This window comes from Schistocerca serialis, chromosome 5 (assembly GCF_023864345.2).
Source record: "Schistocerca serialis cubense isolate TAMUIC-IGC-003099 chromosome 5, iqSchSeri2.2, whole genome shotgun sequence".
Lineage (NCBI taxonomy): Eukaryota > Metazoa > Arthropoda > Insecta > Orthoptera > Acrididae > Schistocerca > Schistocerca serialis.
This window is the reverse complement of record NC_064642.1, coordinates 614671463-614690497: the sequence shown is the minus strand read 5'-3', so window position 1 is coordinate 614690497 and position 19035 is coordinate 614671463. Positions and strand designations below refer to the sequence as shown.

Sequence of the window (19035 nt, the reverse complement as noted above, 5' to 3'; positions counted from 1 at the left end):
TGATACTAAGCTTACTACGACGAGACACGGCCGTAAGAGAGACAGATGCACACTTTTGGCTCAAAAAGCGTGAATATGTTTAAGTAAAGGAGATGCTGAGCACAACAGCCACATCTAAGTAGGATAAAGGCGTTACTGACAGAGAAAGGCAAGAAATCTGATACGGGCAGAAACAGGGAATAGAGCTTACCAGTTGCTTCCTAACATAAAACTGAGCGAGGTGGCGCAGTGGTTAGCACACTGGACTCACATTCGGGAGGACGACGGTTCAATCCCGCGTCCGGCCATCCCGATTTAGGTTTTCCGTGATTTCCCTAAATCGCTCCAGGCAAATGCCGGGATGGTTCCTTTGAAAGGGCACGGCCGACTTCCTTCCCCGTCCTTCCCTAACCCGGTGAGACCGATGACCTTGTAGTTTGGTCTCTTCCCCCAAACAACCCAACCCAACCCCTAACATAAAAGAAAGATCAAAGTATCATACCTGGTTCCGACCAAGAGAGCTACACACTCCAGAATGAATATTCACTCTGCAGCGGAGTGAGCGCTGATTTCAAACTTAGGTCTCAGGCCTGGGATCTTCGCCTTTCGCGGGCAACGGCTCTATCGAGTGAGATATTAAAGCCACCAGAATTTTACCTTTGTCAGTATGCCATTTCCTAAGGAAATTGTACATAGGGTTTAGACAGTCGGCGGGACTGTTTCCAGAATGAATTATCGCTCCTAAGTGGAGTGTACGCTGATCTGAAACTTCTTGGCAGATTAAGTGTCCTGGGAAGAATCCCCCACTCTGTGGCTAAGCCATGCCTCCGCAATATTCTTTCTCCCAGGAGAACTAGTTCCACAAGGTATGTAAGAGAACTGCGAAGTTTGGTAGGTAGAAAATGAGGCAATGCCGGAAGTTAAGCTCAGGGATAGGATCGTGAGTCGTACTTGAATCGCTCAGTCGGTAGGAAACTTGTCTGCAAAAGGCAAAGATCCCGGGTCGAGTCCCGGAGTCAGTTTTAATTTGCCAGGAGGTATCGAGTTGTAGGCTACCTATCACAACACGGTTCACATCCCAGCTACTCACTGAAAATACGGCAACGCACAGCACACACTTATGGAAGAGGAGCAATCGGCACCCCGGGTCACATCGTCTAGGAGTGTGCCATTGGACAAGATGTTTCAGACCAGGATAGAAACGTTTTTGGTAATACACAAGTTGTAATATAATGTGGAATCAGCAATATGGGGCACGCTTAATTTGTTGACAACTAAGTTATCTGCTTACTAAATACAAATCCACATATTCAAGGGACAACCAAGAAAAGGGCATAGATCACTACAACGAGATGCAGCACAACAGAATATACACTTATAACAACCGTCCAGGAGCAGCGAGGAACGGCAGGGAGAACCAGGATTGATTTCCTGAGACCCTGAGAGCCATCTCTCAGTCTTTACACATTGGGTAACACAGCAGAACAACCGCTGTGAATCCTGAGTTTTGACTCAGCGCCCCAGGAGCTAAGCAGCGAGACAAATGAGGAAATCTGGTTTCTTTTTCTTATCAAGCACAGTAATATAGTACAGTATACTTCTGTGCACTGTACTGCTGGTTAGCATAGTGTAGTCTAGAAATACGAGGGTTGGAACTTTAATAGTGGCAACTATCACTTTACAGCTCGTACAAAATAGATACGTGTTTCAAAGTTACTGACCTTCAAAGTAGTCGCCAGCATTGTCTATAACCCGTTGCCAACGATGTGGAAGTCATAGGATATTCTTAGCAGTGCCAGTTATGTTGACAGTGCGAACGGTGCGGTCTATTGCCCGACGAATTTGTAGCAGTTCTGAAGCGAATGCCGTGAAGTGTTCCCTTCAGTTTAGAAATCGAGTTGAACTTACGAGGGCTTAAGTCAGGGGAGTGCAGTAAATGGTATAGCACTTAGCAGCCCCATCAGTCAAACAAATCAGTAACAGCCTGCACTGTATGTGCTTCAGCATTGTCCTGCAAAATGATGGTCAGATCCTGCAAAAAGTGTCATCGCTTCTGTCTCTATGCTTTTCCACAACCTATGACCAGCTTAGAGACAGACGTGATGGCAGTTTCTGTAGGAACTGACCATCATTTTGCAAGATAATGCTGAAGCACTTACAGGGCAAGCTGTTTCTGATTTGTTTGACTGATGGGGTTGCTAAGTGCTATACCATCTACTGCACTCCCCTGACTTAAGTCCTCGTTAAGTTCAACTGGATTTCTAAACTGAATGAAACACTTCACGGCATTCGCTTCAGACCTGCTACAAATTCGTCGGGCAATAGACCGCGCCGCTAGAACTGTGAACATAGCTGTCACTGCTAAGAGTATCCTACGACTTCCACACCGCTGGCAACGGTTTATACACACTGCTGGTGACTACTTTGATGTCACAAAAACTTTGAAGCACGTACCTATTTTGTACGAGCTGTAAATAGATAGTTGCCACTATTAAAGTTCCAACCCCCGTATAAATTACAAATTTGTGATATAACAATGTAGCCCCCCCACCCCTAGAACCATGGACCTTGCCGTTGGTGGGGAGGCTTGCGTGCCTCAGCGATACAGATAGCCGTACCGTACGTAGGTGCAACCACAACGGATGGCCAGACAAACGTGTGGTTCCTGAAGAGGGGCAGCAGCCTTCAGTAGTTGCAGGGGCATTTGTCTGGATGATTGACTGATCTGGCCCTGTAACACTAACCAAAATGGCCTTGCTGTTCTGGTACTGCGGACGGCTGAAAGCAAGGTGAAACTACAGCCTTACTTCTTTCCCGAGGGCATGCAGCTTTACTGTATGGTTAATGATGATGGCGCCCTCTTGAGTAAAATATTCCGGAGGTAAAATAGTCCCCCATTCGGATCTCCGGGCGGGGAATACTCAAGAGGACGTCGTTATCAAGAGAAAGAAAACTGGCGTTCTACGGATCGGAACGTGGAATGTCAGATCCGTTAATCGGGCAGGTAGGTTAGAAAATTTAAAAAGGGAAATGGATAGGTTAAAGTTAGATATAGTGGGAATTAGTGAAGTTCGGTGGCAGGAGGAACAAGACTTTTGGTCAGGCGAATGCAGGGCTATAAATACAAAGTCAAATAGGGGTATTGCAGGAGTAGGTTTAATAATGAGTAAAAAATAGGAATGCGGCTAAGCTACTACAAACAGCATAGTGAACGCATTATTGTGGCCAAGATAGACACGAAGCCCACGCCTACTACAGTAGTACAAGTTTATATGCCAACTAGCTCTGCAGATGACGAAGAAATTGATGAAATGTATGACGAGATAAAAAAAAGTGTTCAGCTAGTGAAGCGAGACGAAAATTTAATAGTAATGGGTAGAAAAAGGGAGAGAAGGAAACGTAGTAGGTGAATATGGATTGGGACTAAGAAATGAAAGAGGAAGCCGTCTGGTAGAATTTTGCGCAGAGCATAACTTAATCATAGCTAGCACTTGGTTTAAGAATCATGTAAGAAGGTTGTATACATGGAAGAACCCTGGAGATACTGACAGGTTTCAGATAAATTATATAATGGTAAGACAGAGATTTAGGAATCAGGTTTTAAATTGTAAGACAACTCCAGGGGCAGATTTGGACTCTGACCACAATCTATTGGTTATGAACTGTAGATTAAAACTGAAGAAACTGCAAAAAGGTGGGAATTTAAGGAGATGAGACCTCGATAAACTGAAAGAACCAGAGGTTGTACAGAGTTTCAGGGAGAGCATAAGGGAACAATTGACAGGAATGGGGGAAAGAAATACAGTAGAAGATGAATGGGTAGCTTTGAGGGATGAAATAGTGAAGGCAGCAGAGGATCAAATAGGTAAAAAGACGAGGGCTAGTAGAAACCCTTGGTTAACAGAAGAAATATTGAATTTAGTTGATGAAAGGAGACAATATAAAAATGCAGTAAATGAAGCAGGCAAAAAGGAATACAAACGTCCCAAAATCAGGAAGTGCAAAATGGCTAAGCAGGGATGGCTAGAGGACAAATGTATGGATCTAGAAGTGCATATCACTAGGGGTAAGATAGATACTGCCAACAGGAAAATTAAAGAGACCTTTGGAGAAAAGAGAACCAGTTGTACGAATATCAAGAGCTCAGGTGGAAACCCAGTTCTAAGCAAAGAAGGGAAAGCAGAAAGGTGGAAGGAGTATATAGAGGGTCTATACAGGGGCGATGTACTTGAGGGAAATATTATGGAAGTGGAAGAGGATGTAGATGAAGATGAAATGGGGGATATGATACTGCATGAAGAGTTTGACAGAGCACTGAAAGACCTGAGTCGAAACAAGGCCCCTGGAGTAGACAACATTCCATTAGAACTACTGACAGTCTTGGGAGAGCCAGTCCTGACAAAACTCTACCATCTGGTGAGCAAGATGTATGAGACAGGCGAAATACCCTCAGACTTCAAGAAGAATGTAATAATTCCAATCTTACACATTCTGAAGGTTACAGGGGTAAAATACAGGGAGCGAAAGGCTATTTACAATTTGTACAGAAACAAGGTGGCAGTTATAAGAGTCGAGGGGTAAGAAAGGGAAGCAGTGGTTGGGAAGGGAGTGAGACAGGGTTGTAGCCTATCCCCGATGTTATTCAATCTGTATACTGAGCAAGCAATAAAGGAAACAAAAGAAACGTTCGGAGTAGGTATTAAAATCCATGGAGAAGAAGTAAAAAGTTTGAGGTTCGCCGATAACATTGTAGTTCTGTCAGAGACAGCAAAGGACTTGGAAGAGCAGTTGAACGGAATGGACAGTGTCTTGAAAGGAGGGTATAAGATGAACATCAACAAAAGCAAAACGAGGATAATGGAATGTAGTCGAATTAAGTCGGGTGATGCTGAGGGTATTAGATCAGAAAATGAGACACTTGTAGCAGTAAAGGAGTTTTGCTATTTGGGGAGCAAAATAACTGAGGAGGAGGAGGAGGAAATTAGTGTTTAACGTCCCGTCGACAACGAGGTCATTAGAGACGGAGCGCAAGCTCGGGTGAGGGAAGGATGGGGAAGGAAATCGGCCGTGCCCTTTCAAAGGAACCATCCCGGCATTTGCCTGAAGCGATTTAGGGAAATCACGGAAAACCTAAACCAGGATGGCCGGAGACGGGATTGAACCGTCGTCCTCCCGAATGCGACAAAATAACTGATGCTGGTCGAAGTAGAGAGGATATTAAATGTAGACTGGCAATGGCAAGGAAAGCGTTTCTGAAGAAGAGAAATTTGTTAACATCGAGTATAGATTTAAATGTCAGGAAGTCGTTTTTGAAAGTATTTGTGTGGAGTGTAGCCATGTATGGAAGTGAAACGTGGACGATAAATAGTCTAGACAAGAAGAGAATAGAAGCTTTCGAAATGTGGTGCTACAGAAGAATGCTGAAGATTAGATGGGTAGATCACATAACTAATGAGGAGGTATTGAATAGAATTGGGGAGAAGAGGAGCTTGTGGCAGAACTTGACTAGAAGAAGGGATCGGTTGGTAGGACATATTCTGAGACATCGAGAGATCACCAATTTAGTATTGGAGGGCAGCGTGGAGGGTAAAAATTGTAGACGGAGACCAAGAGAGGAATACACTAAGCAGATTCAGAGGGATGTAGGCTGCAGTAGGTACTGGGAGATGAAGAAACTTGCACAGAATAGAGTAGCTTGGAGAGCTGCATCAAACCAGTCTCAGACTGAAGACCACAACAACAACAACAACAACAACAATGTAGCATACTACAAAAGATCAGTAGCATGTGGCATCTGGATTCCGAATGAAAACATATCTGTACTCCACATGGGCAAGGGGTGACATGCACATTATTACAGTTATTTATACTACACTCCTGGAAATTGAAATAAGAACACCGAGAATTCATTGTCCCAGGAAGGGGAAACTTTATTGACACATTCCTGGGGTCAGATACATCACATGATCACACTGACAGAACCACAGGCACATAGACACAGGCAACAGAGCATGCACAATGTCGGCACTAGTACAGTGTATATCCACCTTTCGCAGCAATGCAGGCTGCTATTCTCCCATGGAGACGATCGTAGAGATGCTGGATGTAGTCCTGTGGAACGGCTTGCCATGCCATTTCCACCTGGCGCCTCAGTTGGACCAGCGTTCGTGCTGGACGAGCAGACCGCGTGAGACGACGCTTCATCCAGTCCCAAACATGGTCAATGGGGGACAGATCCGGAGATCTTGCTGGCCAGGGTAGTTGACTTACACCTTCTAGAGCACGTTGGGTGGCACGTGATACATGTGGACGTGCATTGTCCTGTTGGAACAGCAAGTTCCCTTGCCGGTCTAGGAATGGTAGAACGATGGGTTCGATGACGGTTTGGATGTACCGTGCACTATTCAGTGTCCCCTCGACGATCACCAATGGTGTACGGCCATTGTAGGAGATCGCTCCCCACACCATGATGCCGGGTGTTGGCCCTGTGTGCCTCGGTCGTATGCAGTCCTGATTGTGGCGCTCACCTGCACGGCGCCAAACACGCATACGACCATCATTGGCACCAAGGCAGAAGCGACTCTCATCGCTGAAGACGACACGTCTCCATTCGTCCCTCCATTCACGCCTGTCGCGACACCACTGGAGGCGGGCTGCACGATGTTGGGGCGTGAGCGGAAGACGGCCTAACGGTGTGCGGGACCGTAGCCCAGCTTCATGGAGACGGTTGCGAATGGTCCTCGCCGATACCCCAGGAGCAACAGTGTCCCTAATTTACTGGGAAGTGGCGGTGCGGTCCCCTACGGCACTGCGTAGGATCCTACGGTCTTGACGTGCATCCGTGCGTCGCTGCGGTCCGGTCCCAGGTCGACGGGCACGTGCACCTTCCGCCGACCACTGGCGACAACATCGATGTACTGTGGAGACCTCACGCCCCACGTGTTGAGCAATTCGGCGGTACGTCCACCCGGCCTCCCGCATGCCCACTATACGCCCTCGCTCAAAGTCCGTCAACTGCACATACGGTTCACGTCCACGCTGTCGCGGCATGCTACCAGTGTTAAAGACTGCTATGGAGCTCCGTATGCCACGGCAAACTGGCTGACACTGACGGTGGCGGTGCACAAATGCTGCGCAGCTAGCGCCATTCGACGGCCAACACCGCGGTTCCTGGTGTGTCCGCTGTACCGTGCGTGTGATCATTGCTTGTACAGCCCTCTCGCAGTGTCCGGAGCAAGTATGGTGGGTCTGACACACCGGTGTCAATGTGTTCTTTTTTCCATTTCCAGGAGTGTATTTTTAAAGCAGATATTTTACGTAGCTCTTTCTCCTTAAGCAACATAATGCTTGGGTGTAGTGTGTATTTTTAATTATGTTGAAATGTTATGTGTTATTTTCGTACACAAAGTGCTCGGAAATTCCGGTTACAAAGTTCCAGAGGGGAGTGAGTACATAATATTTTGAAACATCATCAAACAATATTACTGAGGGTCAGAATTATAGGCGCCAGATCCTCTAAATGTATGCAGCAACAGGGCGATCCCGTGATGATGTTACGGACTTTGAAGGACGATGGAGAAGGATAAAAGTATCAAATAGAGGTAAGCGTCCTTTAATCGGAAACGAACAGGTATACAGTTACAACGAAAATCATTCTGATACCTCTGGAATTGTAACACATGTACCAGTAATGGTGTTACTGAGAATATAGGGAGGCGCCTTTCAGAGGACAAAAAGGAGAAAAACTATCCAGCAAACATGGGCTCTAAATCGCATACCTGGGTAGTTATGAGCACTTCTTCATCTTCTCCAGTGTGAAAACCTTCTCCGCTATTGAACAAGTGCTCGTAGCTCTTAATGTGTGTATGGTTCAAATGGCTCTGAGCACTATGGGACTTAACTTCTGAGGTCATTAATGGCCTAGAACTTAGAACTACTTACACCTAACTACCCTAAGGACATCGCACACATCCATGGCCGAGGCAGGATTCAAACCTGCGACCGTAGCGGTCGCGCGGCTCCAGACTGTAGCGCCTAGAACAGCTCGGCCACTCCGGCCGGCAATGTATGTATTTCAGAACCCATGTTTACTAGACATTTCCTCTTGTCTTGGTCCTTGCTACCATCTCTGAAAGTTGCCTACCCCATATTCTTGGCCACAACAGTACCGGCACATGTATTCCACTGCCAGAGGTATCAGACCGTTTTTCGCTCGTAATTTCGGACTCGTTCGTTTCCGAACCAAGGAGTTCATCTCAAGTTAATACGTCTCCATCATTACTGAAAGTATGTAATGTCATCACGGATTCACCCTGTATACAGGGTGTTACAAAAAGGTACGGCCAAACTTTCAGGAAACATTCCTCACACACAAATAAAGAAAAGATGTTATGTGGACATGTGTCCTATGCTCAATGGAGCACGTTATCATGATTTCATACGGGATACTCTACCCGTGCTACTAGAACATGTGCCTTTACAAGTACGACACAACATGTGGTTCATGCACGACGGAGCTCCTGCACATTTCAGTCGAAGTGTTCGTACGCTTCTCAACAACAGATTCGGTGACCGATGGATTGGTAGAGGCGGACCAATTCCATGGCCTCCACGCTCTCCTGACCTCAACCCTCTTGACTTTCATTTATGGGGGCATTTGAAAGCTCTTGCCTACGCAACCCCGGTACCAAATGTAGAGACTCTTCGTGCTCGTATTGCGGACGGCTGTGATACAATACGCCAGGGCTGCATCAGCGCATCAGGGATTCCACGCGACGGAGGGTGGATGCATGTATCCTCGTTAACGGAGGACATTTTGAACATTTCCTGTAACAAAGTGTTTGAAGTCACACTGGTACGTTCTGCTGCTGTGTGTTTCCATTCCACGATTAATGTGATTTGAAGAGAAGTAATAAAATGAGCTCTAACATGGAAAGTAAGCGTTTCCGGGCACATGTCCACCTAACATATTTTCTTTCTTTGTGTGTGAGAAATGTTTCCTGAAAGTTTGGCCGTACCTGTTTGTAACACCCTGTATACATACACCTACAGAAACCGGCGCCTATAGCATTGACGCTTTGTAGTGTCGTCGGACGCCGTTTCCGAACGTGAGTCCCTGTTCAAAATAAGGAGTAGTCACTCCCCTCAGAAGTACTAGAAGTTTGTAACGGGAATTTCCGGACGTCCTGATTAGGAATTCCTGTGCGACATTTTGTCTTTTCTTGTATGTAGGTAACAGACTAAAAGAAAACAGAAAATAAATGTATGACTTAAAACGTGTTGCCTCGTGCTGACCTTTAGGTGGGACGGTGACATCGAAGGTGCCCCTCTTGGTGTCGATCTTCATGGCGCGGAGGTGTGTGGTGAGCGCCGCTGAGGTGTGGCGGAGGCTGCGGAGGTGTTGTGCAGACTGCGGCCTGCCAGCCCGACACCTGGCGACGCTGACGCAGACGCAGACGCCGCGGGACACGTGACAGGCGCCGCGCCGCGCTGCATGTCCACCGCGCTGCGCGGAAACACGTGCGGAGCGGGCCGGCGGCTAACAGCGGCTGGCAGCCTCGCTGCATCTACATCTACATTTATACTCCGCAAGCCACCCAACGGTGTGTGGCGGAGGGCACTTTACGTGCCACTGTCATTACCTCCCTTTCCTGTCCCACTCGCGTATGGTTCGCGGGAAGGACGACTGTCTGAAAGCCTCCGTGCGCGCTCGAATCTCTCTAATTTTACATTCGTGATCTCCTCGGGAGGTATAAGTAGGGGGAAGCAATATATTCGATACCTCATCCAGAAACGCACCCTCTCGAAACCTGGCGAGCAAGCTACACCGCGATGCAGAGCACCTCTCTTGTAGAGTCTGCCACTTGAGTTTGCTAAACATTTCCGTAACGCTATCACGGTTACCAAATAACCCTGTGACGATACGCGCCGCTCTTCTTTGGATCTTCTCTTTTGGATCTTCTCTATCTCCTCCGTCAAGCCGATCTGGTACGGATCCCACACTGATGAGCAATACTCAAGTATAGGTCGAACGAGTGTTTTGTAAGCCACCTCCTTTGTTGATGGACTACATTTTCCAAGGACTCTCCCAATGAATCTCAACCTGGTACCCGCCTTACCAACAATTAATTTTATATGATCATTCCACTTCAAATCGTTCCGCACGCATACTCCCAGATATTTTACAGAAGTAACTGCTACCAGTGTTTGTTCCGCTATCATATAATCATACAATAAAGGATCCTTCTTTCTATGTATTCGCAATACATTACGTTTGTCTATGTTATGGGTCAGTTGCCACTCCCTGCACCAAGTGCCTATCCGCTGCAGATCTTCCTGCATTTCGCTACAATTTTCTAACGCTGCAACTTCTCTGTATACTACAGCATCATCCGCGAAAAGCCGCATGGAACTTCCGACACTATCTACTAGGTCATTTATATATATTGTGAAAAGTAATGGTCCCATAACACTCCCCTGTGACACGCCAGAGGCTACTTTAACGTCTGTAGACGTCTCTCCATTGATAACAACATGCTGTGTTCTGTTTGCTAAACACTCTTCAATACAGCCACACAGCTGGTCTGATATTCCGTAGGCTCTTACTTTGTTTATCAGGCGACAGTGCGGAACTGTATCGAACGCCTTCCGGAAGTCAAGGAAAATAGCATCTACCTGGGAGCCTGTATCTAATATTTTCTGGGTCTCGTGAACAAATAAAGCGAGTTGGGTCTCACACGATCGCTGTTTCCGGAAGCCATGTTGATTCCTACAGAGTAGATTCTGGGTTTCCAAAAACGACATGATACGCGAGCAAAAAACACGTTCTAAAATTCTACAACAGATCGGCGTCAGAGATATAGGTCTATAGTTTAGCGCATCTGCTCGACAACCCTTCTTGAAAACTGGGACTACCTCAGCTCTTTTCCAATCATTTGGAACCTTCCATTCCTCTAGAGACTTGCGGTACACGGCTGTTAAAAGGGGGGCAAGTTCTTTCGCGTACTCTGTGTAGAATCGAATTGGTATCCCGTCAGGTCCAGTGGACTTTCCTCTGTTGAGTGATTCCAGTTGCTTTTCTATTCCTTGGACACTTATTTCGATGTCAGCCATTTTTTCGTTTGTGCGAGGATTTAGAGAAGGAACTGCAGTGTGCTCTTGCTCTGTGGAACAGCTTTGGTACGTCACCATAACCGGGGGAGTCTTTGGGACCTTCGCTGTTCATTCTGCATGTTACTCACGTGGCAGGTAATATTAACACTCCTCAAATCTTTATGCCATGGTGATATACAGGGTTTGGACAAAACCATAAAAACGTGCTAGAAATGCATGTCTGCACGTAAATGCAGGCGCTAGTCAAGCCCGCAAGCTGCGATATTGTATTTGACTATGAAAGGCAAGGCAGCTGTGCGTTGCCCTCAACACGTTGCAAGTGGCAGTCGTGGACAGAGCTATGTGCCGGCCGTTGTGGCCCAGCGGTTCTAGGCGCTTCAGTCCGGAACCGCGCGACTGCTACTGTCGCAGGTTCGAATCCTGCCTCGGGCATGGATGTGTGTGATGTCCTTAGGTTAGTTAGGTTTAAGTAGTTCTAAGTTCTAGGGGACTGATGACCTCAGATGTTAAGTCCCATAGCGCTCAGAGCCCTTTTCAGAGCTATGTTCTGAACGATTGTTCAAAATGTGTGTGAAATCTTATGGGACTTAACTGGTAAGGTCATCAGTCCCTAAGCTTACACACTACTTAACCTAAATTATCCTAAAGACAAACACACGCACCCATGCCCGAGGGAGGGCTCGAACCACCGCCTCTGTACGATTGTGAGTGCGTATGTCAAGCTAAGTGAATCCGAACATGGACCAATATTTGGTGCTCTTGTGGTGGATGCCTCCGTAACGAAGGTAGTCGAAGTGTTTGGTGTTTCAAGAGGCACCGTATCGAAGATTTGTATAGCACGCAGGGAGAAGGACAAACATCATCCGCCAAGACACAATGTGGACGAAAGTGTGTGCTGATTGGTCGTCACAGACTGTCATTGAAGAGGATTGTGATGAAAAAGAAGATGACGACAGTTACCGAAGTCACTGCAGGACTGAATATCGCACTCGCGAACTACGTCAGCACCAAATGGAGCTCCATAAACAGAGAATTGCAAGGCGGACTGGAATTCCAAAACCACTCATAAGTGATTTAAAATCCTGTAACAGGAAAACGCGGTACCAAAGTCATAGAACCTGGATTATGGACCAATGGAAGAGTGTCATTTTGTCGGACTACAATCACTCTTGCCTGTACTATTTGATTTTAAATATTGATCGTAAAGGATAAAGTAAGAAAATACAGAAAGTACGCTCGTATCAGTGATGGGAACTGTAATAGCAATGAGCGTTTGGTATCATTGTCCGGGAGGCCCCTTGCGGGGCAGGTCCGGCCGCCTTGGTGCACGTCTTATTACACGACGCCAGATTAGGCGACCTGTGCGGCGGGTGAGGATGAAGTGATGATGAAGACAACACAATACCCAGTCCCTGAGCGGAGAAAATCTCCGACCCAGCCGGGAATCGAACCCGGTCCCGTAGGACGGCAATCCGTCACACTGACCACTCAGCTATCGGGGCCGACGGAACTGTGATGAAATTTGCGTAACTAGTAATTGCCGGTCTGATGTTAATGACACGGGACCTTTAGAAGAAAATTAGAAAAAAAATTAACGCCCGTCTTAGCTTTGTAATAAATTGATCCTTCGAAAATGACTACGGACTTCGTAACGTAAATTTAAAGTGAAGTTAGGTTCTTGAATTATCATGCGATATGCGTTCAAGGCTGCTACTGTGACGGCTAGTCAATGGACCACCGTATGAGGACGAATGACTTGATTCAAGCTCTCCGCAGAATTGCTGAAAATGTATTTAGAAAACAGTTTAGGATAAGGAATGTTTAAAAGTAATAAGTAATAGCAATATGCATCTCAGTAAGATTGTAATTATCAAAAGATATTCAATAAAAAATGAGACTGTCTTTTGCCTAATGTGCACTCATGAGGAGCGCCAGGAGAAGAAAGACAGTAGTAGTAGTTGTTTAAACAGAATACAGCTGGAGAGTGAACGTTGAGTACTTTTATACTACACATACATATTTAATCATATTACCTCTGGGTTTGGACGCTGTCAGTGTTATTTTGCCATGTTCTATAACAGGATGAGAACGGTTTTGATACAACGTATTAGACGTGGTAATGTGTTGTATTTTTGGTTTTCCCAATTCTTGTCCACCTCTACACATCACTACAAACATGGAAGTGTGTAGGGGCCTTCGTTGTTCATATTGTATGTTACTGACCTGGCTACAGTATTGATACTCCTGAGATCTTTCGCAGAAGATGCAGTTACCTATAATGAAGTACTGTCTAAAATAAGCTGCTCAAATTTCCTTCAGCTCTTGATAATGTTTCAAAGTGGTGCAGAGATTGGCCGTCTGCTCTATGTTCGGAAATGTACAGCTGCGTCCTTCAAAAATCGAAAAAATGTAGTACCCTTTGACTGCAACATCAAAAATTCACAACTAGGATCAGTCAGCTAATACAAATATCTTGGTGTAACGGTCTGTAGGGATATGAAATGGAACATAGGCTCATATGTAGCTAATATAGGTGGCAGACTTCAGTGTATTGGCAGAATACTAGGCAAGTGCAATAAATCTACAAAAGCGATTGCTTACAAAACAATCGCGCGAACCATCCTAGAACATTGTACCATTGTGTGGGAGCTGTACCAAATAGGACTAACAGGGGTTATTGAAGGTGTGCAGAGAAAGCGAATAGGTTTGTTTGACCCACGGGACGCGTCACGGACATACTGAAAATCTTGAATTGGCAGACATTCGAAGATACCGGGTGATCAAAAAGTCAGTAAAAAATTGAAAACTGAGTATATCACGGAATAATGTAGATAGAGAGGTACAAATTGACACACATGCTTGGAATGACATGGGGTTTTATTAGAAAAAAAATACAAAAGTTCAAAAAATGTCCGACAGATGGGGCTTTATCTGATCAGAATAGCAATAATTAGCATAACAATGTAAGACAAAGCGAAGATGATGTTCTTTACAGGAAATGCTCAATATGTCCACCATCATTTCTCAACAATAGCTGTAGTCGAGGCATAATGTTGTGAACAGCACTGTAAAGCATGTCCGGAGTTATGGTGAGGCATTGGCGTCGGATGTTGTCTTTTAGCATCCCTAGAGATGTCGGTCGATCACAATACACTTGCGACTTCAGGTAACTCCAAAGCCAATAATCTCACGGACTGAGGTCTGGGGACCTGGATGGCCAAGCATGACGAAAGTGGCGGTTGAGCACACGATCATCACCAAACGACGCGAATCTATCGGAAATTTTGTGAACTTTCTTTTTTTTTGGTTCTAATAAAACCCCATGTCATTCCAAGCATGTGTGTCAATTTTTACCTCTCTATCTACATTATTCCGTGGTTTATTAAGTTTTCAAATTTATACTGACTTTATGATCACCCGGTATATACCAGCTACCACGGGAAGGCCTATTGACGGAGTTTAAGAACAAGCTTTAAGTAAGAAACTCAAGATAATACTACGACTCGCGACGTATCGCTCCAGCAGGGATCATGAAGACAAGATTAGATTAATTACAGTGCACACAGGGATGTTTAAGCAGTTGTTTTTCCCGCTCTCGAAGCGTGAATGGAAGCAGAAGTGCCCTAGTAATGGTACCGTGGGATGTGCCCCAAGGCACACATTTCGCACCAGGTTGCACAGTAGGGATATAAAAGTAAAGGTAGATATAGAAGCAGTAATCATGTTACTAAACTGGCTGACTGCAGGTTGTCAATGTGGCAACATAAGACGCAGAAACGCGATTTGAAGGCAACTGCATCATGGTGAATGAGAAATGAGGGGCAGTCAATCGAAAACCGAACATCCGCCACAATGGAACGGTTCCATTCAAAAGTAATCACGATACGTGTTAAGACATTTATCCCACTGTGAGGGGACACATTCGGTTCCTGTTACGTAGTATATGGTCGGCTGCTAACGAATCTGTAACCGCACCCACTCTTGCATTTCCTTGTCCGACTGGAACCGACGTCGACGCTTGTCTTTCTTCAAGTCACTAAGGATGTGAAATTGTACAATTGTATGTAAATTGATGGCGAAGAGGCGGGGGGGGGGGGGGGGGCAGGGAAGGAGAAAGAAAAGGAAAGGGTTTACTGATGTCAGCTGCATCGGGCCATTACTTGGTATCAGCTGCGAGGAGTGGATATGTATCCCCGACCGGGATTCGAACTCAGGATCTCCTCCTTAATAGACAGGTGCGCAAACCACTGCGCCACCTGGGACGCAGTCTTATTGCAACTGCGCGGATATCTCGGCACACCTCACAGCCTGAGCCATGCCGACTCGCATCGATCAATCGATCGGTAGATCGCGGTAACGGGGCATGATATTTGATGGTTCTCCACGCGAGGAGCTTTGACCGGAACGACGGTTGACAGAATTGGCGGTCCGAATCGTAAGGAGTAATTGCGGAGCGCGAGGCCGGTTTATCTCCGCTGTCTGGAGCTTGTAGTAAATGGCTTTTGCAGAGGACAGACCTCATCTCGCGAAGAGGGTTCGTTTGTTTGGCTGTGACGGCGATGAGACTCTGGAAATTTGCCTGTGCCGAGCGTATGGAGATTTTGAGTGCCACGTCGCTATCGATTCATCAGATATGTTGGTAAGACTCTTCCTGTGACTTCTGCGCCTTGTTCTGTTAAAATCATAGTGCTGCCACTAGTTTCTCCTTCCCAGAATGTCTGGTGTGTTAGCTGTTTATGGGGGCTCGCTCCGAAAGAACTGAGTTTACCTTAACGGAAGCAGCCCTGTTTCATTACAGACGTTAGTCGCAACTGTTTGTGAAATGCGTAGAAGTAGCGTTTCTATGTTACATGGCTAATGGAGGTACATTAATCAGAGCTGCCTGTTTAAATTGGTCACATTTCGAGTCATATTTCGAGCAGCTTACCTTGGACAATGTTGAGGGCTGAACTGTATGTTTTTCTTCCTTTTAAATACAGTGAAGTATAACTTAGAGTGCCTTTCATTGTATTCATTTTAGTTTAGCATTTGCGAGACATTTTAGTGGGGTGAGTCTAATTTAGTCAGGGTGCCTTTTCACAGTAATTATTTTAGTTAAGTATTTCTAAAACATTTTGGTGGGGTTGTTAGTTGACCGGCCCTGAGATTTTAAATGCTAAATTGTGCTAAAACAAGAATGTGCTTTCTCACTGCAGTTGCGAAGGGCAGCCTTGTAAAAGAATTTTGACATATGAGATTCTGTTGCTTATCTATTTGAAATAGTGGAGTTTACGTTAGTAAGAGCTGCCCGTTTCGTTACTTATAGCTAGTGTTTTATTACAAAACATTTTAGAAGTCAGCGAGTTTGAATTTTCTTCCATTTCAAAATAGAGTATAATGTCTGTTCCTGCTGCATGATTAGTGCAAGTAACTCGTTGCCAATTAATTTTGGGGGCACATACGTCTTTCCTGTAAACATCGTGCTACCCAGCTGATAAGTGCTTTGTTGCTTATAACCATATTCGCTGATTGGGCAGATGTTTTTTTTTTTTTTTGCCTGTTTATTTATTTTTGTCTCTTAAATGTTAACATCATGAAATATGTACCACCCTTCGCAAAGCAGTGCACTTTTACTAGTTTTCGAATGTTAGTTCTTAGTCTGTTGTAGTTCACATTGTACAGGGCCTGCCCCATCCACCCGCACACCTGTGGGTGGCGAGTTCACAGTATCTACCATGTCTATCGGGTTATCCATCCTGTCGCTGGGCTGAATTGCATCTGCATAGCTTCTCCTGGTTCTGAACTTATGTCACCAATGGACGTTATGCATTGCTTATGTTGCTACTGTTGTTACCAAATCTACTGCAGTGAACTGAAAAATTTTGTAAATGTTAAGGGCTTGATTTTTAATATGCAGCTGGCTGACTGCAGATACCTGTTACTGTTTGAAAAATTGCTTAGTATCTTTGCTGTTTAAAAGCTCTTTTCCAGACGCCAGTTGCCGATCTCATTTCCTCATTAATACTCGACAAATTGTTTAATGTCTTACTTGTTTTTAAAAGCTATTTTGCTGATGTCATAACTTGTTGACTTTTACTTCAATTTAAGATTATGCATGTTTTCAACTGTGAACGCTGCTTTTCCGCCCCGTGGCCCAGCCCTCCTGCTCAACAGCGTATTCAGCTGCTTTACGGTACCTACGCGCAAATCATAGCCGACCCACATTCCGTCCAAGCGCCACCTTCTTTCAGATACGTCCAAAGGAATAGACACCCCGCATTCGTACAACTGATTCGCCTACGTGGGCAGTGGATCCACTTTCTTCGGTGTGGATGCAGAAATATGACCGACCTTCTGTGGGAATCTCAGAGTAGCGAGCACGAAGGAAATGGACAGGGACTGCGGATGGGTGGCTCTCGGTTGGAATGTGGGTCGCCCGTGAGGGCTCCCGAGATAGTCCGCACAGTTGTGATAACACAGTGTCCCAGATGGCGCAGTGGTTAACGCACCTGCCTAGTAAGCAGGAGAACCCCTGTTCGAATCCTGGTCCAGTACAAATCTTCACTCGTCGTCGCTGATTCCGCGTAATGTCCTGATGCAGCAGACAGCCGCTATCCCCTCCCTCTCCTTCCAATTTTCCCCCCGGCCTCCACCTTCAGTTTACATATAATGTATCAGAGCAGCAGATTCCGCATGGTGTCTGTTCTTTCGGACGTGTCCAAAGGAACAAACACCACGCATTCATACAAAGATGTGAAAATCATACAGTGAAAGACGCCGAATGTTGCAGTGTTTCCCATGCAAAGTGTAGCCTTCGTCCGATTGGCAGCGTGGGGGCGGGTGTTGTCGTGCCACAGGATGATTGCATCCGGCAGTCCAAGGACAAACGGCAAAGCTAACAGAGGAGAAAATCCACATCTCACCCACCAAACAAATCCAAAGACGTTCACACAAGTTCCGTTGAGGTTGTGATGGCCTTTGTCTTCGACTCCAGTGGCCCTCTGTCGTCGAGTTCTTCGAGCGTTGAACCACATCAGTGCCCAGCGCTATGAAGACACTTTGCAGAAACTGCAACGCACCGTAAAGACAAAGTCCCTCCACTCTCTCCTCCCGCACAGGCCATGAAGGCCCAAAGGTACCGACTGGCCGCCGTGTCATCCTCAGCCCACAGGCGCCACTGGCTTTTTTTTTTTTTTTTTTTTTTTGCGCACAACTACAGTGGTCATTAGCGTCCAGGCTAAATTATGAATTCACTGCGAGGCACAATGTTAAAACAGCAACTAAAAAGGACAACACTATAAAAGGCACATTAACAGGCAAGGGATCAAAAGAAAACAGCATAATCAATTGTCCTTAGACAGGTTTGTCAAGTGGGTAAAACGAAGAACGCGAGCAGTTGCTCCTGGGTCATCCGCTAAAATTTCATCCAGAGTACACGGCAGGCCAAGATCAATGCGCAGTGTATTAAAATTCGGACAGGACCTTAAAATGTGGCGTACCGTCAGCAATTGCCCACATGGGCAGAACGGCGCCGGCGCGGCCGTCAGCAGATGGTGTCACTAGATCCGGATATGGAGAGACATGTGCTCAGCACACCGCACTCCCGGCCATAGGTCAGTTTCCGAGACCGGAGCCACTACTTCTCAATCAAGTAGCTCCTCAGTTTGCCTCACAAGGGCTGAGTGCACCCCACGTGCCAACAGCTCTCGGCAGACGAGATGGTCACCCACCCAAGTACTAGCCCAACCAGACAGCGCTTAACGTCGGTGATCTGACGGGAACCGGTGTTACCACTGCGGCAAGGCCGTTGGCACCGTAAAGATAAAATGTACAGGAATGCTACAAATGGAAGCATCCTGTTGCACGATAATGCCCACGCTCAAACTGCCAATCGGACCAAGTCTCGGCGTCTATGATTTGGTTGGGAAACACTGTAACATCCTCTGTACATCTCTCATCTTTCAC

At 46.0% G+C, this 19035-nt stretch overlaps 1 protein-coding gene across 1 annotated transcript in view; it reads right to left on the bottom strand.

Annotated features, from left to right (window-relative positions):
* The window catches only part of LOC126482137 (synaptic vesicle glycoprotein 2A-like), a 222762-nt gene that overhangs the window by 192953 nt on the left and 10774 nt on the right, over positions 1-19035 (bottom strand). The window contains exon 2 of the mRNA XM_050106113.1: positions 9274-9484. Coding sequence (XP_049962070.1) covers positions 9274-9484 — 211 coding nt within the window. The remainder of the gene's footprint in view (positions 1-9273; positions 9485-19035) is intronic.